At 44.1% G+C, this 24116-nt stretch overlaps 1 protein-coding gene across 4 annotated transcripts in view; it reads left to right on the forward strand.

Annotated features, from left to right (window-relative positions):
- Positions 1–1619: 1619 nt before the first annotated feature.
- LOC139420352 (rho guanine nucleotide exchange factor 4-like) overlaps positions 1620–24116 on the forward strand; it is a 150956-nt gene continuing 128459 nt past the window's right edge. For 3 of the 4 annotated variants that reach the window (XM_071170352.1, XM_071170355.1, XM_071170356.1), the window contains exons 1-2: positions 1620–2096; positions 9035–9073. In XM_071170352.1, the coding sequence (XP_071026453.1) occupies positions 1884–2096; positions 9035–9073 (252 nt within the window). In that variant the 5' untranslated portion in view covers positions 1620–1883. Of the gene's footprint in view, positions 2097–9034; positions 9074–13908; positions 14084–24116 lie in introns of those variants that run through there. The other variant, XM_071170354.1, reaches the window with a different exon arrangement.

The raw sequence follows: 24116 nt of genomic DNA on the forward strand, positions 1-24116 counted from the left end.
TCTAGAGACTTCTGAAAATCCTGTATTTTGTCATTTGTATGTTTATCTTTGAAGTTTGCCTACATCAACGTCTCGAGCACAGAAGGCAAGCCATCAATCCTCTCCCTCTGACGTGTTTCTGGGAAAGAATAGATGTATAATGTGTTATGAAAGGGATCGCTTACACACTATCTCTCACTCGCTCTCTCTGGGGTTCCTAGAACTGTAATTCATCTAACATATCGCTCACTATTTGTAGTGAGAAAGAACAATGTTCTTTGCCAGGATAGGATATGGGGTGTTTGCTGTGTAACCGTCCCACAGGGGGAGCCCCATGCTGAATGAATGATGTGCTGTCTGTTTCCCTTGGCCTCTATCTGGAATTGAGTCCTTGCTTGTTCAGAGCCCAGCATCTGTCCTCACAGATCCTCAGTGGGGTTTAGACCAGGATACAATGGGAAACTGTCTCCATGATGTCGGATGTGTTGGGTCCCATCCATGTATACAATACAGAGGGTGGGAGAGAGGAGAGTGTGTCCTGCTGAGACACTGGCCATTAATGCTGTCTTTTGACAGAAGGCTTGGATGAGTCTCCTCTCAGGAAGTGAGAATCAAAAGCACAGATGTGATGATCTATAGAGGATGGCCCCATAAAGATAAGGGAAGACAGACTGTGTGCTTGTTTGTGTGGCCCCTTGGATAAAAACATGGGGACAAACGACTGATTCATACAACTCATTGGTTTGGAAGGTTAAGTAAACTACAAAGGACACCTTTTAAAGCCTCTGATGTCTTGAGGTTTATGGAAGTATATAGACCCCTTGGAGAAGCAATTCATTACTGTTATATTGATACCTTGATATGACGAGTGAATGGTGGTGATATGGCTGTATGGTTAAACTTGTATGATCTAGACTATGATCTATAGACCCATAGGCTAGACCGTAAAGCACCTGATATAAGACACATTGATGGCGTTATCGTTATGTTTTTACATATATAAGTCATAGGCTACTTTGGATAAGTCACATAACTTCTTCCTATTTATAAACATGCAGTAAATACTGTACCTTGGCTTCTACCCCGCTCTCCCGCCTCTACGCATTCCCACTCTGATCGAAAAAACACGTGCGCTCAATGTGGATTCCGATAACATTTGAACTCAGAAGCAAAACTAAATTACCCAAGTAGCCTACATTTATTTGCGCAAATTACCCACTAGTGGTAATGTGTTTGTCTGAAGAATTAGTTCGGCTAAAAAATAAAGCTCGCGCTTGGAAGCTGGAGTTCTACAACCGCACCTCTCGGTCTCGCGATCAAAGCTCTTGTCGCCTCTGCTCCCAGTAAAGGCGGTTGAAGGTCTTTGACGCGTAGGCTATTATGCCGCGTTCATGTACTATTGGAAACTCGGAACCTCAAAGCAAAAATGAACGTAAGATATTTGCGTGGGGCATCCTATTGGTTGTTTCTGATAGCCTACTTCCCAAGCGGGAAACTCGAGAATGGGATCATTTTTCTATAACGAGTTGGCAAGTTGAACATGTCCGAGTTTCCTAGTTCCGACAAGCATGTGAACGCGGCAGACCGGTGTTGTGGTATCCCAGTGCGCTGTTTATTGAACAGTGCGCCACAGTCTCGGTTCGGCCTCGCGACCTAGGGCTGTTTTGTAACGGTTTTGATGTTTACAAACAAGAAGGAAAGTATGACATAATTTGCTGAATGTTTTTCATAGTTCAAGATAATACAACTTTTTATCGTTATGTTGGCTACAATAATCATGTTGACAGTTTAGGAACTAGTCTACATGTGCGGGCGCAAGGTGAGACTTCGTGGAAAGGGGAAATCGAAGGCTGCGCTATCCCCGAGACAGTTGAAAACTTATTAGAATACTACAGGCGAGGAAAATGGATGATAACAACAATGACAACGCTCGCTGCAAGTCGTCTGAGGATAACCACCGCGACTCACCAGTTGACAGCGGGGCAACAGGCGATGTTGGAGCTGGAGGTCTAGAAGAAGTACAGCTGCATCTCACGTGCCTACCGGAGCGGTACATGATGGCCAAGTTCACCTTATCAGCCTATATGCTCTGCTGGGCAGCGCTGAAACTCTACCAGGTAAGATGGTCTCACGGAAGCTTTCTAAATCACAATACAGTGTTGATGACCTATGCACTCTGGTGCCCTTTTAGTTTATGAAAATCAAATCATTTTGAAAGGCCTATATGGTCCTTTTATTATTGCCCACACCCTCTGAATAACAGACTGTACTTCTGAACTATATTGAGCCACTGGAATAAAATGATCATAGTGTTTGCTTATACAAACCTCTTCAAAGTGTTACGCAAAATGTATCCAGTTTCATGTTCTCAAATATGACCGCTGTATATTTTTCCTGGAGGCCTACGTTGGTATTGTTCAAACATGTCCAATTGCCGTGTGAGAGAAGCCTACTGGTGTATGGATACTTTCATTCACCATTCATACCAATAATGTTGAAGAAAAACAACAAGCCTATTCATAAACCAGATATCAAATCTAAAATCTTGCCCAAGAGTGTTAAAATCTCCTGCAAGTGATGTCTTGTGTTTTCCAGTAATTCTCCCACTTTTCTATTAAGTACCATGCATTCACACTCAAAATGTGGTTGCTATGGAAACACCCTTTGGTTGGTTTTGCTGGGCTCCTGCATTCTGTTATTTTAACAAGGGCCCCAATTATCAATGCATGGGAACGTTTCACAATTATCAATGCATGTGATCGTTTCACTCTTAACCAAGCCATCCCACTGAAACCCCCACACTTTTCACAATGAAGGGCAAGAGTATAAAATGTACAAATATTTGGTTAGAGATTCTACATGGCACATTACAGTGTTATCTCTCTTACATCAAAAAGGTTGGTGAAAAGCCATTCAAAGTACCATTCCAGGCTGCCAAAAGATTTCAATCAAAACCAATTAAAACCAGACAAGGAGCAACAGAGAGCTATGTAAAGTCCTGCCTCGACACAGTAGTGATATATTGATAGTTGAATCATTGATTAATTAAGAGATTCCTAATTGTCTAGTCTTTGTCATGTTTGTCCCCGTCACTGGATAGAGAGAGAATCGTATTTGTGTTGGCTGGAAGTGCAGTTGGATTACAGGGCTGCCAGAGCAGACAGCTGTGGAAGTGAACTAAAGTGTCTCATGTGGTTGGGTTCCTCGGTGATGTCCTGCCTGCCAACCCCTCAGCTTAACTGGCTCTTTAGACAGGATGCCAGTTGTCATGGTTGCAGTGCTAAGCAGCAGCATATAGGCCCTCATAAGCACACAATCCCATTCACCCAGGGGTAAAGATATTAGGGTGCGTTCGACGCGGCATCCTATTCCCCTGCGTAGTGCACTACTTTAGAACCACAGAGTAATGTACTATATATGGAATAGGCTGCCATTTGGGACGTAGACATAGAAAACACAACATAGAAAACACAACCCATAATAGATGTTTATCACGCAGAGTTAACACACACCACTTCTATTAGAATACAGCTGTATTTTTAGTCATGCAGTACCTGGGTTTATTCAAATAAAGTCACATTTTTCCAGAAATGTAATCATTGTTGGGTGTTATGGAAAAGTGTGATGCTTTTAACTATTTTCCATTTTGTTCTGTTTTTATGTCTCTGTTTGTCAGTGTTATCAGCATGACAATAGTGATATGTACTTACTGTATAGGTCTGTATCCCAAATGACACCCTATGCCTTATAAAGTGCACTACTTTTTGCCAGAGCCCCTGGCCAAAGTAATGCAATATAAAGGGAATAGGGTGTCATTTGGGACATAATCATAATGTTGGTCTGGCACATTTCCTCTGTCCCCAGGGAGGGGCTTGGATCCAGTTTGTCAGGTTCTTGACATTTGCATCGGTCCATTACCCCTCTTTCCAATACCCTCACAGTGACTCCTAGTTTATTAAAACGTTGTCAGCAGCCTTCTCCTTCTGACCTTTGCCTTGTGATCAGCCCTGTATTGGTTACTAAAGTGTATCAGAGAGGAATGCTCTGGAAGGGAGTTTAACAGATCCACTGCACATCAGGTTGACACAGCAGTTAGTCTTATAATAACACATGACAATCAAAGGGTGTGTCAGTGTCAGGAAGGGATGGAGGCTGTAACCCTTCTCTTCCTTCTGTGTAACTAACGTCACTGTGGATTCGCCCCCAGATTCCCCCTGTATCAGGGCAAGCCAAGTCTTGTCCCAGAAGTCTCCCTAGGGCTCCCTCTACCATTCCTCACGGTGCAAGGAGTAACCACGGACACCAAGCCCAGCCAAACACACCACCCACACACACACACAAACACACACACACACACACACACACACACACACACACACACACACACACACACACACACACACACACACACACACACACACACACACACACACACACACACACACACACACACACACAAAAACATACACACACACACACACTAAGCCCAACCCCAGAGCCAGTCTCATCTCAACTCGTGCACAGATTCAGCTCTTCTTATCACATCAAACTCCTTAGTTCACTTTGAACTGGCTCCTTCCTGAATTCCTAAGGTTATTATGGCTATGAGATATGAGATATGGTAATTGGGCAGGTGTACACTGCGCATCGCTTAATTCACTGGTACGATCTGTCAAAATCAAAGGTATATTTATCAGGGTTTTTTTTGGTACAAAAAATATATGTACAGGACAGGTAATTATAATTATGTAATAATACAGGTAACTGCCAAAATAAAGGAAACACTTGAGGAAATGAGAGATAAAAAGCTTCCACACAGGCTTAGTTCCTGAGTTGATTAAGAAATTAACATCTCATCATGTTTATTTTATTAAAAAAATAAATTTTACCCATTTTTCTCCCCAATTTCGTTGTATCCAGTTGATAGTTACATTCTTGTCTCATCGCTGCAACTCCCGTACGGACTCGGGAGAGGCGAAGGCCGAGAGCCGTGCATCCTCCGAAAAACACAACCCAGCCTTAGACCACTGTGCCACTCAGGAGGCCATCCCATCATGCTTACGGTCATGTATAAAAATGGCCAGTTGCCCATTATTTTGGCTACCATGGCTAGAAGAAGAGATCTGTGTCTTTGAAAGAGGGGTCTCAAAGGAGTATAGGGGTTTAAAAGGTGTGTGTGTCTCAGTCACCAGATCTCAACCCAATTGAACACTTATGGGAGATTCTGGAGTGGGGCCTGATACAGCGATTTCCACCACCATCAACAAATCACCAAATGATGGAATTTCTCATAGAAGAATGGTGTCACATCTCTCCAATGTTCTGGCGGCTCGTGGTGGCCCGACGCCCTATTAAGACACTTTATGTTGGCGTTTCCTTTATTAAGGCAGTTAACTGTGTATTTGTAATGTACACATATGAAGTGTTTGTGCCTTCTTGCTATGGTGATGGCCTACCTCCTTGCCCAAACTGCCAAGGTTAAAGCCCCTCCCTGAGAGGAGAGGTGGTGGATCCCGGGTCACACATCTTAGTGCCACAACATGACCTCTGTGACATAACAAGCTGGGAGAGGTCAGAGGTCAAAATTGTTGTGACCTTGTCTCAGGTCTGCTGTCCTCATAAACTCTGTCAGTTAAGGACACACACACACACACACACACACACACACACACACACACACACACACACACACACACACACACACACACACACACACACACACACACACACACACACACACACACACACACACACACACACACACACACACACACACAGAGGGTGGCCAGGTAGGTCAAAACAAACACACACACACATGTTAATTTTTTATAGTCACTTGACAAAACGTGCAGTAGCCCATAAATGCTCATTACAGGTATAGTTCAACGGATTGGTTTCCTGGTCAGGTGAAGCTTCTTTTTCAGTAGTTTGGCCTTTGACCTTTAGACTAACGAGTTAGCATCCAGTCAGGAAACAAGGACTCTATAATCACCTTTGATGATTTGGGTTCAGTGGCAACAATGGTATTGATGTCATTCTTCTGGAGGTCATATATGTCATAAGGAAGTACTACAGGCAGGCACTTCCTCCTACACACCAGTGTTGCGGCGACTGACAATGTGATTCTAATTTACTGGCCATTTGAGAAATTAAACAGACGCATATGCATTGGGTGCATAATCTATTAGAGCATCCACCCACAGTGCTCAGAATGACAGAAATGATCACACCCTGATTTGTTTCACCTGTCTTGTGCTTGTCTCCACCCCCCACCAGGTGTCTACCATTTTTACCCATTATCCCGCGTATTTATACTTGCATTATCTGTTTGTCTGTTGTAAGTTGGTCTTGTATTGTCAGGTCGTCCCAGCGTGTTTTCTGGTTTTCCCTAACACTCTAAGCCTGCCTGCTGTTCTGTACCTGGCTGATTCTGATGTGGTTTATGAACTTCTGCCTGCCCTGACTCTGAGCCTGTCTGCCGTCCAGTACCTGTCGGACTCTGATTGGTTACGAACCTCTGCTTGTCCTTGACCTGCCCTTTGCCTGCTCTCCATGTTATAATAGATCCCAGATCTGAACACGGAACCGTCCCCCTCCTGCGTCTGCATCTGGGTCTTTTGCTGAGTTCTGATAGAAATCACATTTAGATTATGGTAATGCATCTTAAAAGAACATGCAACTCATGTAATGAAGCAGCCAATAAAACGTCATTTTCTGTTTCAAATCACAAGCTCGTAGGCCTATGGCTATTTGGGAAGCCTGCGATTTGGGCAGTGTGTGTGGCAAAAGGCCTAGCTGACTATTGAGGTGCGGCTGTCAGTGAAAAGCATCTAAAACATGTGTGAAGATAATGTGTCTCGAGTATAATTTAAAATGTTACGACAAGAAGGGGAGGTGTGGTGAAGATATAGGCAAGTCTCTCTCCAGAATGACTCAGCTGTCTCCCGCCAATTCTAGTGCATTCATTATTTCATTGAGTGAATTGTTTGCCCATAGATTAAACATTTTGATCAATTCCCTATTACATACAGTAGGGAGAACAAGTATTTGATACACTGCCGATTTTGCAGGTTTTCCTACTTACAAAGCATGTAGAGGTCTGTAATTGTTATCATAGGTAGTACACTTCAACTGTGAGAGACGGAATCTAAAACAAAAATCCAGAAAATCACATTGTATGATTTTTAAGTAATTAATTAGCATTTTATGTAATGACATAAGTATTTGATACATCAGAAAAGCAGAACTTAATATTTGGTACAGAAACCTTTGTTTGCAATTACAGAGATCATACGTTTCCTGTAGTTCTTGACCAGGTTTGCACACACTGCAGCAGGGATTTTGGCCCACTCCTCCATACAGACCTTCTCCAGAACCATCAGGTTTCGGGGCTGTCGCTGGGCAATACGGACTTTCAGCTCCCTCCAAAGATTTTCTATTGTTTTTCAGGTGGTGGCAGGTAGCCTAATGGTTAGAGTGTTGGGCCAGTAACCAAAAGGTTACCAGTAACCAAAAGGTTACTGGATCGAATCCCCGAGCTTACAAGGTAAAAATCTGTTGCTCTGACCCTGAACAAGGCAGTTAACCCACTGTCCTAGGCTGTCATTGTAAATAAGAATTTGTTCTTAACTGACTTGCCTAGTGAAATAAAGGTTAAATAAATAACTTGAACACCTCCTATGAAGTCTTTATAAAAGAATTGCCTCCATGTTTCTATGATTTTTCCTATAGGCTACTTTGAAGCAAGGTAAGACATGCCTCATAATATGAAATAAAACATTCAAACAATTAAGTATGTTTTCAAAATGCATACTGCATCCAGCTCACATTGTAAAGTGGTGGGTAAACACGCTGATAGCCTGTTGTCTGCACTTGAATGGTGAATGGGAGGTGACCTTCAATTACCAGTTGAGAAATAAAAATAGTAGCTCTCACCAAAACTGTTTTGAACATGCAATTGCATTTAGAATTGTTGTGTAATGAATGGGCTTATAATAGCTTGTTTTACTCCAGCAGCAACCAGTTGAGAAGCTGCAGGAGAAATCCCACTCAAAATAGGCTCTGTATGCTCTGCGCAGGTGATGGTTAAGATACAACGAAAATACACACAATGTATTTACATCGATTGGTATTTCCATCAATGAATAAAAAGCATTATAAAGCAGTTTGCTAGGGAATTTTTCTTCTCCCGGTCATTTTGGCAGGCAGCAGTTTTATTTATCAGCTTTTCACTTTTTTTATTGGTCACAAGCCGGCAATTGCCGTATAATGGAAACTCTGTTGCACTCACATGCAAGTACGCCGGCCCCCCACCACAGAAGTTCTATGCAGGTTTGATGTGCAGTAGCAGTCTGCCTCTCTGGTGCAGCATGGGAAAGCCCAGCAGGGAAACAACTAGTTCTCACTGCAACATCATGAAAATGCAAAACATCCCATCAGAATTAAATGAATGCCTATACACTCCGGATGTATATGAAGTTAATCTTTATTAGGCAGACTGAAAGATCTTTTTGTTGGGCTCTGTCTGCCATTTTATGATTCACTGCGTGGAGTCCTACTCAGCTGCTTCATTGTATGGCACCCTATTCCCTACATAGTGCACTACTTTTGACCAGAGGCGTATGGAGCCTGGTCAAAAGTAGTGCACTATAAAGTGAATATGTTGCCATTTGGGCCGCACACATTGTGTGAGGAAGGATACCTCAGGCCTGTTTTACTGAGACAGACTTCCCTCAGCATCAAAGTGGCAGTAAACGCAACATATGCTACGGTTAGTTTAGCTTGTCTTCTGAAGTGAGATGAGGTTTATGTGCAGTTTTTTTATTAGGCTACCCACTTCTCCTTCTAGCACTTCTGAAAGGTCAGGGATGCTAACTAATAGAACAGACATAACCTGCTGTATTTTTGACGCCATAAGTAACTGGCCTGGTGCCTGGCCTGGCAGTGTACCAATTTCATACTCATGCATGTTGCTGTTGTAGACAAATGACTAAACCTAAGGACCACTGGGCAGCGCACAACCTCTAATGCTTTGTTCTCTTCTACCTCTTCATAGAGACTACGATGCACTCCTGCCACTCAAGAGGTGAAACAGGTAAGGAATAACATTTATTTGATTTGGTTTTATAGATATTAACATCAATTTCAATGGACATCTTCCTGTTCCCCCACATAATGTATACATTTCAAAAGGTACCCTATTCCCTATATATTGTACTACTTTTCACCAGGGTCCATAGGGTGGCCCTTAGGGGGGAGGGGGGGGGGCATAGGGTTCTGTAGTGCACTATATAGAGAATAGCGTGTCATTTGGGAAGCAACCAATGTAAACCCTTTGATTGCACTTTTACAGCAGTGGGCTAAATCAGAGTCTGATTCTTGGTAGTCTTAAACAAATCTACTTTGAAACAAAAGTATAGACCTCACACACATGGTTATGGACTTAGAAAAAGACACCTGGTTGAGTTTTATTGCAATATTCCACTTCATATACATCACAGAAGACTGAAAAATAATGGTTTGACTTAGAAACATTGGATTTTCAGCTTTAAAAATAAAAAGTTTATTCATTAAGAAATTATGAAAAATATAAATACCATTCCACCAATGTTCCCTTAAACATTTTTTGGCACTGAGCAAAATTCAGGTCTGCTGAGTGCAAACTTGTTAAGGTTTTCTTCCAGTGAAGGAGAGGAGGACCAAAATGCAGTGTGGTTAATTCAATACATCTTTAATGCAGATGATACACAAACCATACAAAACAATAAACATACCGTGAAAACCTAAACAGCCTATTCTGGTTCAAACAAACACTGAGACAGGAACAATCACCCACGAAACACTCAAAGAATATGGCTGCCTAAATATGGTTCCCAATCAGAGACAACGATAAACACCTGCCTGTGATTGAGAACCACTTCAGGCAACCATAGACTTTTCTAGACAACCCCACTATACCACAATCCCAATACCTACAAAAACCCCAAGACAAAACACACCACATAATAAACCCATGTCACACCCTGGCCTGACCAAAATAATAAAGAAAACACAAAATACTAAGCCTAGGGCGTGACAAAACTCAAATGCAACTTCTGTGCAACTTCCAGCACATGTTTACTGTGAACACTGAGGCTGTATCCACTTTAAGTAACAGTTTTAACAGTGGTTAAGTAGGCTACTGTGGCTATTTGATCATAATCTAGGCCTACCAGAGGGGCCTACCATCAAACAATGGTGAAAATGCATCCCACAACATTTTAACATGGACATAGCTGTTATTTCATTCAGCCTACACTACCAGCCAATGTGTGGTGTTCATTGTAGGCCTACATTCCATGATACTTTTGAAAAAAACATGCTTGGCTTGACATTAACCTGTTTATCCACTTGTCATTCAGACAAGGAGGTGACTGAAATTGTTGTTGTGTTGTTTGATGCAAGAAACCACTTTCCAAAATACATTTCATTATTGTAACCTTACCGCTATTACAGAGAATCAGACAATTTATTATACCCTCTGCCTATTGGCTACTTAGCTTATTCAAGCCTGTCTCAAAATGCAACACTGCTTCTTTAAGACAAATAAAAGCTCTTCACCTGACTCGCTTTTCAAAGATGTCTGGAAATGTACACGTTTTATGCTATTGTAGGAAGCAATCACTCCCCTACTGCTGACTACAAATTATCTATAACTGGGCTAATAACTCACTAACAAGCAAAGGATATGAACAAAATGTGCACACGTGGCTACATGCAGGTCTCGTTTGATCTCAAAACAAGTACATCTACTCACGACCGCTCATGCTGTAAACACAGTTCAGTTCAAAATGAATGGCAACGATCCATATATGGCAATGGTTTATTTGCATATAGGCTTACTGCAACTCTGATTGGTTATGCAGTACAGGTCTGTGTAGAGTACGGGCGTCTGTGTCATTGCAATAGAATCCTACTCCAATGTGCTCTGCCTATAACAAAATCTCTTGCATAGTTAGTTTTGCATACTAAGTCTTGCATAGTTTGTTGATAGTGTTCACTAAGGTGGAAAACTCTAGAAAGTTGAGTGAAGTTTAATCTCATGCTTCTCTGCGTGGGATGATATTTCTTCTGCGGGGCAGTCCTTGTGGAGCTGCATGCCCGCAGACGCACGCAGCTTAGAGGGAACATTGCATTCCACCCATGAGGCCACTAGAGGGAGCTTTGATCATTCGACTGCAGGAAAGGGGTCTACTAAGGTCTGCTGTATCTTCAGTATGAACAGCTCTGGTATCATAAGTATTGGAACATTGAGATGCTGGTGAATGTTTTGCTTCAGAGTACAGCACAACAAGAGATCAGAGGTGTGTTTGAATAGCGAATGTAATGTGTATAAAAGGAAGGGCTGGGTTACTTATAGATGACTTCTAGTCAACTACACTCTAGCTATCTTGGATGGGAAGTCTACAATTTCAAGTTCTAGCGTGTTTGTTTGTCTTGAGCTTGTGTCATGAAATATCCGTGTTAAACTAAATATGGTATCGACTCGAACTGGAAGGATGGAATCAGGGCAAACACACACACACGGCACACACACACAGCTTTTTCACACCCTTTTTCACCTCAACCCAGGAAGGAACAGGTTTCTTCAGGCGTTTGTTTCTAACTGCTCACTGTTCTCTTTTGTTTATAAAAACAACAATCACCCGTCCCAACAATCACCCGTCCGAGGGAACATTGGATGGAAGGGATTTGATTTCACACATTGTCAGCAGACACCAGCCTGTTTGGATACACTGAAAGTATTTCTGTTTTCTCTCTACCTGTCTGTTTGCTGGATCTTTGGCTAATGCCTTCTAAATGCTGACTTCAAAGATTCATGTGGCTTCAAATAGCCACTGCATAGTTAGAACCATATGCTTACAGTATTATGCCGGTCTGAGACTTTCATGCTGGGGCGTTTACAGTATTTAACCCCTTAATAAATACTGAAGCAAGGGGTTTGTATAATGAGCTCCCAGTAATGTTCACAGGGGCTTAGCCCTCATGGAGATCTGAAAAAGCCAACTCTTGTTTCATAGTACAAGGTACAAAGTGGAGAGAATTCAGTGAAATTGGCTTTTATAAGCTCTCTGAAAAGGAACATCCTATTGCCCTTTCTCTTTGTTGCTGAGGCACCTTTGCTGAGCAGAGCTGTACAATTAAAGTGTGTGCGTGTGTGTGTGCGAGCTGTGCTGAACGAGGAGTTGAAATCGGCTCCAGTAACCATGACCCAGAGCTGAACCTAAAACTCTGAAATCTGTCAGCAACCGCTCCGCTTGCTAGCAGTCTTCCGGGGACATGGATTTACCGTGCCAACGCAAACCAAAGCCCTTGCAATGCTTTCAAAGGACCGTTCTGGGTAAAACGTGGAACCTGTGTAATTTACACTGTCATGGCCCAGTGAGGGAGCTGCTGCTGGGGAGACAACTAGGGGTTAAATAAATTCCACCACTATGCTTTCTGAAACTCCACCACAGCTATAATAAAAACTCTCAGAGCACCAATGGTCACTCTTTGTACACATTGATGTTTGCGATTCATCAGTAGACTGCTAGGCTCCGGGGGCTTTGGTTCTGTAGAAAGATTACTTACTGAGGTCTCTTTTCTCTGAGCCAATTAGTCTAGCTTTTAAAACCAGATCAAACACTGGCTTTCAATGGCTCTTAATTCTTAGAAACTATTCTCTCAACCCTAACCTTAGCCAGGCAACTCCTATGTCACTTTCAAAACTTTCTAGCTGGACTGCCTTCAGAATTGAAGAAGCTGACTTGTTTACTTCGCTAATGTTCGCCACACATCTTTGCTTGAACAGTAGTTGTTGTTCACATGGCTGCATTCACTGGGTTATTAGAGGGGGGGGAATTGAAATAACACAGCCATCTGAACGCTGACCGACTGGGCCAGTCTTCACCGTCTGCTGCCAAGAGCTTCCCTTTCTACCCAGTAGAATGACACTTTACTTTTCTAGACTGGCATGCCCCCCACCTCTCTCTCTCTCTCTCTCTCTCCCCCTCTCTCTCTCCCTCTCTCTCTCTCTCTCTCTCTCTCGCTCTTGGCTGGCTGGGAGAGGGGGATCTGGACTCTGCTGGGAGGTTTATAGTGGGGCTTCAATCAGTGTCCATTCCAGACACATTGTCCAAGCTAGGCCATTCCTGCCACAGCCAGCAGTCAGCAGTACCCCCACTGCTTTTCTCAAGGGAATCGGATCAAGTTTGAGCTCTATGCATCTGGTTAGCTGCTACAGTCTAAGCCGTTTACAGGGGCACAGAACTGACCCTCTGTGTCAGCCAGCCACATCAAGCCCCTACAGAGCCAACTAACCTTGAATGGACACTGAATTGACCAATAGAGAGCAAGTTTACTGGAGGTGGCCTTACAATCAATGGCCCTGATTGGTGAAACAGGTGCAGGTCTTGGTCTTTGGATGTCTTCTGTCAGAAAACAGTGTAACTGTGTCTTGGTAATGTACGATACCACTATTCCGTCCTTTATGTTAAGGTTGATTAGGACAGATGTTTCCACATCCTTCCTGGTAGACAGGCTGAGTTTGCACTTTCACTTTAGTCTTCAAGAGGAAAGTAGTAAGTAGTCTCTGGAGACTCACCCACCTGCTGCTGTATCTTACAGGCGCTAACAGTCTCTCACCTGGATCTGCTTCCAGTGTGAGAAAGGGAAGTGACACACACACACATACACTGACCCACATACAATCACCCACAAAACCAGCTGGTCCTCTTCTATCCTGCAAACTGCTTTTCTCAGAGACTTAATTGCTGGCCAGCCTCCACCACCAACCCTCCCTCCCTCCCCTCTCTTTTTTCCCTCTTGTGTTTCTCTGGGGTTGGGCTCGCTGCCTCCGGAGACGACACAGGCTGTAGCGTTAGTGCTGCTGTCTGTTTTGTGTGAGTTTGAGCTGCCTCCGTGCCGTGAGCGGGACTGTCTATCTGCTGGAATGAATGCTCTGCTTGGGTGTGTTGGAATTCCAGAGCTAGCCTAGCGACCTCGCTAGTAGCCACCTAGCCTCACGTTTCCCTGTGTCTTGCTGGCTGTCAAAGGATGTCACAGCAGCGCTACTATGGCTCAGGTGAGAACACTTTCACAGAACAGCTGGCTTCACTCAACTCAGGAAAATGGAGGGAATGTTTAGAGCTGTGGAAAGAAGGAAAGCGGGTTTATTTGGGGATTTAGTGAACCCTGTTCTCCTGAGAACAGAGGGAGCTGCTGAAGTTATGTAATATCTTGCTAGTTCCAGGTGATCAGTGTTGTCATAGTGGGATGGTATAAAGCAGTCCGGGGTGACATGGGCTTTGTGTGTTTTTTTCAGCCAGGCTTTTGGGTTCCATCTACAGTCATCACATCTTATGATGATCTAGATGTTAAACTTTTCTTTCTAATAATATCAACAGCCTCTGGTTTCTTCTGTGTGGAAAATGTTATAAATGAACTAATGTGTAACTGTGTTTGTCTCAACCAATTTAGTTTACCTCCATCTGTGTACATGTGTGTGTGTGTGTGTACATGTGTGAGTGGAAGGTTTGATGCCTTGGTGTTTGTGGATGTGTGTGTGTGTGCACCTGTAATTGAGTGAGAGAGACCAGCCTGTGTTTGTTGTGAGTGAAGGATGATGGTATGAGTTGACGATGTTGTTAGGGGGTCCGTATGTTTTTTCCTCCTCGCCTGTGATGCTCAACTATGTGTGTGTGGTGTTATGAGAACTCTGTGTGCACTTACTTACACACTGTGATCGTTAAATCACAGTCCAGAGGCGAATCCCTCACATTCCTCTCATACAAGAGGGTCAAGGGGGTGGTCCATTGGCCATGCAGGCTTTAATACTGTTGACACAGGGCAAATATCCAGGAATTCTTCAAATTTCACTTGTAGTAGAAGGCTCAGACAAGGAGAGGATGGGAGGACTGCTGGACAGAAGTCTGTATCCCATGCTTTCCACCATCATGCCCATGTGTTTGTGTGTGTGTGCGTGCGTGCGTGCGTGTGTGCGTGTGTGTGTGTGTGCATGGGTTCTTCTATCCTTGAGGGGATCTAAAATCCCAAAAGTATAGTAAAACAAGTAAAATTCTCCCTTGTGGGGACATTTCCCACGTCCCCATGCGGACAACGCCTTTTTTAAGTTTAGGGGTTAAGTTTAGGGTTAGAGTTAGAGTCACAATTAGGGTTAGGGTAAGGGCAGGGGTTTGGTTTAGGTAAGGGTAACAGGCTAGGATTAGGGGTTAGGTTTAGGGTTAGAGTTAGAGTTACAATTAGGGTTAGGGTAAGGGCAGGGGTTTGGTTTAGGGTTAGGAATTAGGTTTAGGGTTTGGGTTAGGGTTACGGGTTAAGTTTAGTGTTAGGAGTTAGGTTTAGGTTTGGGTTAGGGTTACGGGTTAAGTTTGGGGCTACGGTTATGGTAAGGGTAACAGGCTAGGATTAGGGGTTAGGTTTAGGGTTAGAGTTAGAGTCACAATTAGGGTTAGGGTAAGGGCAGGGGTTTGGTTTAGGGTTAGGAGTTAGGTTTAGGGTTACGGGTTAAGTTTAGGGTTAGAGTTAGAGTTACAATTAGGGTTAGGGTAAGGGCAGGGGTTTGGTTTAGGGTTAGGAGTTAGGTTTAGGGTTACGGGTTAAGTTTAGTGTTAGGAGTTAGGTTTAGGTTTGGGTTAGGGTTACGGGTTAAGTTTGGGGCTACGGTTATGGTAAGGGTAACAGGCTAGGATTAGGGGTTAGGTTTAGGGTTAGAGTTAGAGTTACAATTAGGGTTAGGGTAAGGGCAGGGGTTAGGTTTAGAGTTAGGTTTGGGTTAGGGTTACGGGTTAAGTTTGGGGCTACGGTTATGGTAAGGGTAACAGGCTATGATTAGGGGTTAGGTTTAGGGTTAGAGTTAGAGTTACAATTAGGGTTAGGGTAAGGGCAGGGGTTAGGTTTAGAGTTAGGTTTAGGTTAGGGTTACGGGTTAAGTTTGGGGCTACGGTTATGGTAAGGGTAACAGGCTAGGATTAGGGGTTAGGGAAAGTAGGATTTTGAATGGAAATTCATTTGAGGCTAGAAGAACATAACGTGTGTGTGTGTGTGTGTGTGTGCATGTGTGTGTATGTTATGTGTGTGTGTGTGTTGTGTGTGAGACTGTGTGTTTGTGTGGCTCAGTTGGTAGAAGATAGCGCTTGCAACGCCAGTGTTGTCGGTTCGATTCCCATGCGGGACCAGTACGTAACATCATGCACTCACTACTGTAAATGGCTCTGGATAAGTGTCTGCTGTTGTGTTGAGAAGTTCATGTTAGCAGAATATTTGGGTGGTAGTAAAATGTGTACATTCATGCTGTGTGTTGCTCTGTCCATAGCATTACTGCCCTTTCAGGTCAAGAGCTACAGGTTCAAATTCTGGTTTTATCCACATAGAATATCCATCTTCATTATGTCAAGAATAACATAGGTGAAATAGAGACCTGGAGAATACTAATACTAAAGTAGATACCAAGCAAAGTGGGAAGCAGCATCCTTCTGTTGACTGCATCGGACCAAACAGAACTGCATGCAAACTTTTAGTGAATCTAACACAGAGGAGGAACTGCGGCTGCTTGAATGACAGGGGACGGGGCTTGGTGTGTATGTGGGAAGCAGGAGAGAGAGAGAGAGAGAGAGAGAGAGAGAGAGAGAGAGAGAGAGAGAGAGAGAGAGAGAGAGAGAGAGAGAGAGAGATGGGGGGGGGCATGCCAGTCTGGAAAAGTAAAGTGTCATTCTACTATAAAAACTGATGTGACATGAGTGGTGTTTCAAAATATTGCTGTATGGAGATCTCTTGATATATGTATATTGTACATATCAATAATGCTGCCCTAACACACACACACACACACACACGCACACACACACACACACACACACACACACACACACACACACACACACACACACACACACACACACACACACACACACACACACACACACACACACCTCCCATGTGATGGTGTGGTCCAGTGATCAATCCCCTTAGTGTGTGGTCACTGGCGCGGACAGCGGCCTCATGGTGCTGGCACGGTCAGGGACGGCCTGGCCAAGTATGACATCACCCCACCGGTTACTGGGGTCCGCTACCGGTCAGCCCAGCACTGTTGAGCTGTCAACAGGGAGGGAGGGAGGCACCAGGGGTGAAGGAGAGGGTCCAGGTTTACATCTGTCCCAGGCCAAGCTGTGGAGTAGGTTACCTGGGGTGTCAGGTTGGATAGCATGTGCTCATGAACCCACTATGCATGGAAATTGTGCCACTCTGGTTCCCAACGTCTAAATGTACTCAACTTTCCATGTCCTGTCTGTTTTCATTTGATTTATTAGGTTCCCTATTAGACGAAGCCAACGGCGACAGCTAGTCTTACTGGCATCCGACACATAACAAAAAATACATTACAGACAAAAGATTTTACATTTGACATGCATTTCTCTCTGTGTACTTGGTCAGGGTTAGGGGTCAGTTGTCAGGTTTAGGAGGGCGGAGGTCAAAGGTGACAAGGCTCAAAGCAGACCAGTGACATCACTGCATGAAGCACACACACACACACACACACACACACACACACACACACACACACACACACACACACACACACACACACACACACACACACACACACACACACACACACACACACACACACACACACACTTTGGTAGCATTGCCTTTAAATTGTTTAACTTGGGTCAAACGTTTTAGGTAGCCTTCCACAAGCTTCCCACAATAAGTTGGGTGAATTTTGGCCCATTCCTCCTGACAGAGCTGGTGTAACTGAGTCAGGTTTGTAGGCCTCCTTGCTCACACACGCTTTTTCAGTTCTGCCCAGACATTTTCTATAAGGGTTGAGGTCAGGGCTTTGTGATTGCCACTCCAATACCTTGTTGTCCTTAAGCCGTTTTGCCACAACTTTGGAAGTATGCTTGGGGTCATTGTCCATTTGGAAGACCCATTTGTGACCAAGTTTTAACTTCCTTACTGGTGTCTTGAGATGTTGCTTCAATATATCCACATAATTTTCCTTCCTCATGATGCCATCTATTTTGTGAAGTGCACCAGTCCCTCCTGCAGCAAAGCACCCCCACAACATGATGCTGCCACCCCCATGCTACACGGTTGGGATGGTGTTCTTCGGCTTGCAAGTCTCACCCTTTTTCCTCCAAACAAAACGATGGTCATTATGGCCAAACAGTTCTATTTTTGTTTCATCAGACCAGAGGACATTTCTCCAAAACGTATGATCTTTGTCCCCATGTGCAGTTGCAAGCTGTAGTCTGGCTTTTTTACGGTGGTTTTGGAGCAGTGGCTTTTTCCTTGCTGAGCAGCCTTTCAGGTTATGTCGATATAGGACTCGATTTAATGTGGATATAGATACTTTTGTACCTGTTTCCTCCAGCATCTTCACAAGGTCCTTTGCTGTTATTCTGGGATTGATTTGCACTTTTCGCACCAAAGTACGTTCATCTCTAGGAGACAGAACGCATCTCCTTCCTGAGCGGTATGACGGCTGCATGGTCCCATGGTGTTTATACTTGCGTACTGTTGTTTGTACAGATGAACGTGGTACCTTCAGGTGTTTGGAAATTGCTCCCAAGGATGAACCAGACTTGTGGAGGTCTACAAGAGGTCTTGGCTGATTTATTTGAATTTTCCCATGACGTCAAGCAAAGAGGCACTGAGTTTTAAGGTAGGCCTTGAAATATATCCACAGGTACACCTCCAAATGACTCAAATTATGTCAATTAGCCTATCAGAAGCTTCTAAAACCATGACATCATTTTCTGGAATTTTCCAAGCTGTTTAAAGGCACAGTCAACTTAGTGTATGTAAATTTCTGACTCACTGGAATTGTGATACAGTGAATTATAAGTGAAATAATCTGTCTGTAAACAATTGTTGGAAAAATGACTTGTGTCATGCACAAAGTAGATTTGTCTAAACTATAGTTTGTTAATTAACAAGAAATGTGTGGAGTGGTTGAAAAACAAGTTTTAATGACTCCAACCTAAGTGTATGTAAACTTCCGACTTCAACTTTACACACACAATGTCCGTCAATGTTGTGTCCGTAGGGAGGGCTGTAGTGTTCTGTAAAGCAATGTCAAGTCAGACGGCTTTGTATTGCGTTGCTTGGCCACTCAGAAGGGTCTGGGTTAAGACGTGGAGGCCCAGTAACAGCCTGTTGTCTGGATGACTGCTGTCCTGTGTGGGGTTCATCTCCAACAGTGTGACCTCTCAACCTACAGGCCTGAAGGCAGTGGTGTCATGGCTCTAACATGGGAATGACAGTAACACAGCAGGAATAGGAGACACACACACAGACAGAGCCAAGGCCCTAACCTACCCAAAACATGTACCTGGCCTAACATAGCCACATACTTACCTACATATTTACACAGTAGCCCTCACGACTGAGTTGTGACAGAAAGGCTGCTGACTGGAGTATTCCTTGCATTTAGGTGACTTGGTTGCTAGCTAAGCTTAATGACCTGCTCGACACCCCATGTGTTAAGAGACTGGGTTGCTTTTAAACTAATGAATTAAATAGAGGAACGGAGGGAGATACCCATCCTTGGCTATGTCTGTTGGATAGCGTGTGTTTGTGTGTGTATCTGCATGCGTGTGTGTGCGTGTGTACGTGTTTGTACAGTCTCACAGACTAACTGGTTCTCACAGGTCAGTGTGAGCCTACATCACAGTAGCAATGGTCTGGTCTCCTCTGCTTCCTCCCTCTACCCTATACTGAACCACTAATAGCAGACCTGTTTTCTGCCAGTCCTCCCCAAGCCTCTACAGCTTCAATTAAACCGTCCCTCAGGGGTCAGAGGTTAGGGTAGACTGTGACCACACTAACCCTACAGTCACTGGGCTGCCTTCACTACCCTTTGTTTTATTTTGCCTCTGTGCTATTTCAGTCCTGTGTATGGCTGTATGATTGTATTTTAATGGGGCCTGACCAGGAAGTACCAGAGTGTAGAGTTATTTTCTACAGTTAACTCCTAACTGACAATAAATCTCTCGCTTTTACATGGAAATAATGGGGAAACAACTTCAATTCAACCCGTTTTTGACCAGTGACTGCCTCTTCCCCATGGTCTTGTTCTCACAGATTCTAGCTAGGGAGGCAAATAGATGGAAGCTGCACCGAGACATCCAACAGGCGTTATTAGAATCTAGCTAGCCCGTTTAAAACATCTCCTGTCTGTGGCGTAGCCAGAAACTCGGCGGTGGGTGGGCCTGCAGATATTTGGGTGGGCAAAAAAAACATGCAAAACATCCCGGAAGAGTGAATGTCATTCCAGTCCATCTGTCCTGTTATATTTCATCCAATCTGACCAAGCCAGTGCACTGCTTGCTGTGAATTATTTGTTTGTGTGGTAAAAAGACAAATAACGTCCTGTTCGGAACACTGACAATTAAAGAGCATAAACATAAATCAAAAATTCAATCTGATTGGGTTGGCCTAGCTCCCCAGTGAGACCACCCAGGCCCACCGTGCCAACGTCCATATCTCCTGTGTAGATAATGAGATATATCAGACTTGTATAAACTAGCTCTCCTTCCACTGCTCCAAACACAGCCCCAGGTCACAATACACCTCCCAACTGGTGATTTACCTCAGCTGTCTGAAACAGGGCATGCAGGACAGATGGTGGTTGTTTGATTTCCCTTTGATGGGGTTTGATTATTTGGGGTTATGTATGGCAGAAAGCAGTGAGTTAAGTGAAACCAGTTTAGTCTGAAGAGAAAAGTGAGTACAGTGAACCTGGTACTTTGGCTGAGCCAGGGGGTTGATTCTTTTCTCGCCATGGAAACGCTTGGTGGCGTTTGAGATTGGCTCCTTCTCTCTCTATTCCCAGCCGACACTGGCCACACTGAGCCTTTCAATAGAGAAACAGATATATTTTCTAGGTGGATGGGAACTTTTGAAACTGTAGTATGTTGTCAAAGGTTGAAGATTAGTAGAGGAAGTGGACAGTGTGTGTGTGTGTGTGTGTGTGTGTGTGTGTGTGTGTGTGTGTGTGTGTGTGTGTGTGTCTGTGTGTCTGTGTGTGTGTGTGTGTGTGTGTGTGTGTGTGTGTGTGTGTGTGTGTGTGCGGTGGATAGGAACAGGGGGTACCCTCCCCTCTCCTCACCCGGGCTCCCCCATCCATCTCTCTGCACTGAGGTGAAATAGAGAGTGGTAGAGAGGTAGTGAGACAGGCAGGAAAACATTCCAGGTTCTCCACATCCTTGATGTTCCAGTCAGAAGGCTCGTGGCCATGCCAAGGGCTGAGGAGGAAGCCAAAGAAAATTCATCTGGAAAGTATTCCTTACCATGGCCTGTTTCTCTGTCTAGTCCTGTGGTTTGTCTGTTTCTCTGTCTAGTCCTGTGGTTTGTCTGTTTCTCTGTCTAGTCCTGTGGTTTGTCTGTTTCTCTGTCTAGTCATGTGGTTTGTCTGTCTAGTCCTTTGGTTTCTCTGTTTCTCTGTCTAGTCCTGTGGTTTTTCTGTCTAGTCCTGTGGTTTGTCTGTTTCTCTGTCTAGTCCTGTGGTTTGTCTGTTTCTCTGTCTAGTCCTGTGGTTTGTCTGTTTCTCTGTCTAGTCCTGTGGTTTGTCTGTCTAGTTCTGTGGTTTCTCTGTTTCTCTGTCTAGTCCTGTGGTTTGTCTGTTTCTCTGTCTAGTCCTGTGGTTTGTCTGTCTAGTTATGTGGTTTCTCTGTTTCTCTGTCTTGTCCTGTGGTTTGTCTGTTTCTCTGTCTAGTCCTATGGTTTGTCTGTTTCTCTGTCAAGTCCTGTGGTTTGTCTGTTTCTCTGTCTAGTCCTGTGGTTTGTCTGTCTAGTCCTGTGATTTGTCTGCTTCTCTGTCTAGTCCTGTGGTTTGTCTGTTTCTCTGTCTAGTCCTGTGGTTTGCCTGTCTAGTTCTGTGGTTTCTCTGTTTCTCTGTCTAGTCCTGTGGTTTGTCTGTTTCTCTGTCTAGTCCTGTGGTTTGTCTGTCTAGTCCTGTGGTTTGTCTGCTTCTCTGTCTAGTCCTGTGGTTTGTCTGTTTCTCTGTCTAGTCCTGTGGTTTGCCTGTCTAGTTCTGTGGTTTCTCTGTTTCTCTGTCTAGTCCTGTGGTTTGTCTGTTTCTCTGTCTAGTCCTGTGGTTTGTCTGGTACTCTGTCTAGTCCTGTGGTTTGTCTGTCTAGTCCTGTGGTTTTTCTGTCTAGTCCTGTGGTTTGTCTGTCTAGTCCTGTGGTTTGTCTGTTTCTCTGTCTAGTCCTGTGGTTTGTCTGTTTCTCTGTCTAGTACTGTGGTGTGTCTGTTTATCTGTCTAGTCCTGTGGTCTGTCTGTTTCTTTGTCTAGTCCTATGGTTTGTCTGTTTCTCTGTCTAGTCCTGTGGTTTGCCTGTCTAGTTCTGTGGTTTCTCTGTTTCTCTGTCTAGTCCTGTGGTTTGTCTGGTTCTCTGTCTAGTCCTGTGGTTTGTCTGTCTAGTCCTGTGGTTTGTCTGCTTCTCTGTCTAGTCCTGTGGTTTGTATGTTTCTCTGTCTAGTCCTGTGGTTTGTCTGTCTAGTTCTGTGGTTTCTCTGTTTCTCTGTCTAGTCCTGTGGTTTGTCTGTTTCTCTGTCTAGTCCTGTGGTTTGTCTGTCTAGTCCTGTGGTTTGTCTGTTTCTCTGTTTAGTCCTGTGGTTTGTCTGTCTAGTCCTGTGGTTTGTCTGTTTCTCTGTTTAGTCCTGTGGTTTGTCTGTTTCTCTGTCTAGTCCTGTGGTTTGTCTGTTTCTCTGTCTAGTCCTGTGGTTTGTCTGTTTCTCTGTCTAGTCCTGTGGTTTGTCTGTTTCTCTGTCTAGTCCTGTGGTTTGTCTGGTCCTCTGTCTAGTCCTGTGGTTTGTCTGTCTAGTCCTGTGGTTTGTCTGTTTCTCTGTCTAGTCCTGTGGTTTGTCTGTTTCTCTGTCTAGTCCTGTGGTTTGTCTGTTTCTCTGTCTAGTCCTGTGGTTTGTCTGTTTCTCTGTCTAGTCCTGTGGTTTGTCTGTTTCTCTGTTTAGTCCTGTGGTTTGTCTGTTTCTCTGTCTAGTCCTGTGGTTTGTCTGTTTCTCTGTCTAGTCCTGTGGTTTGTATGTTTCTCTGTCTAGTCCTGTGGTTTGTCTGTCTAGTTCTGTGGTTTCTCTGTTTCTCTGTCTAGTCCTGTGGTTTGTCTGTTTCTCTGTCTAGTCCTGTGGTTTGTCTGTTTCTCTGTCTAGTCCTGTGGTTTGTCTGTCTAGTCCTGTGGTTTGTCTGTTTCTCTGTTTAGTCCTGTGGTTTGTCTGTCTAGTCCTGTGGTTTGTCTGTTTCTCTGTTTAGTCCTGTGGTTTGTCTGTTTCTCTGTCTAGTCCTGTGGTTTGTCTGTTTCTCTGTCTAGTCCTGTGGTTTGTCTGTTTCTCTGTCTAGTCCTGTGGTTTGTCTGTTTCTCTGTCTAGTCCTGTGGTTTGTCTGGTCCTCTGTCTAGTCCTGTGGTTTGTCTGTCTAGTCCTGTGGTTTGTCTGTTTCTCTGTCTAGTCCTGTGGTTTGTTTCTCTGACTGGTCATTAAGTTTCTCTGGCCTCCCCAGCTACGAACATGTGGAGGATGGCTTTGTGCGTGTGTGACAAAGAGAGTAAAAAGAAAGAATCTGTTTGACACAGTTCAGCGGTGTGTCCCCACCCTGTACAATGCACAGACACTTATTTTAGGACTGGCAGGCCTCTTTCAGATGCCTCATGTCCTTTCAGTCCAGTGAAAGAGAGGAATGCAACTCCATTCTCATTGTCTTGGGAAGACATGGTGCTATATGTCGTTGTAAGGCGCTGTGCTCCACTGACTTCTAACACTGCCTGCCAGAGTACATGGGAAAACAGAGTGTGTGTGTGTGTGTGTGTGTGTGTGTGTGTGTGTGTGTGTGTGTGTGTGTGTGTGTGTGTGTGTGTTAGGGGGTGCATGTGTGCATGTATGCCAGTGTGTTTGTGGGTTGTCATGCCACTTTGGACCCTCTCCATCTAACACTAAGGAACAACCAGGCCGAGAGCATACCTTCAGTGCTTTCCATGGAGGACCACACAGACACAACATTAAACACAGAACAGCATTAGCACTGCCTGGTTCTATCACCATGCACCTCTTGCTACATTGAACAAACCGTCTCAATG

The sequence above is a fragment of the Oncorhynchus clarkii genome, chromosome 11, assembly GCF_045791955.1.
Source record: "Oncorhynchus clarkii lewisi isolate Uvic-CL-2024 chromosome 11, UVic_Ocla_1.0, whole genome shotgun sequence".
Taxonomy (NCBI): domain Eukaryota; kingdom Metazoa; phylum Chordata; class Actinopteri; order Salmoniformes; family Salmonidae; genus Oncorhynchus; species Oncorhynchus clarkii.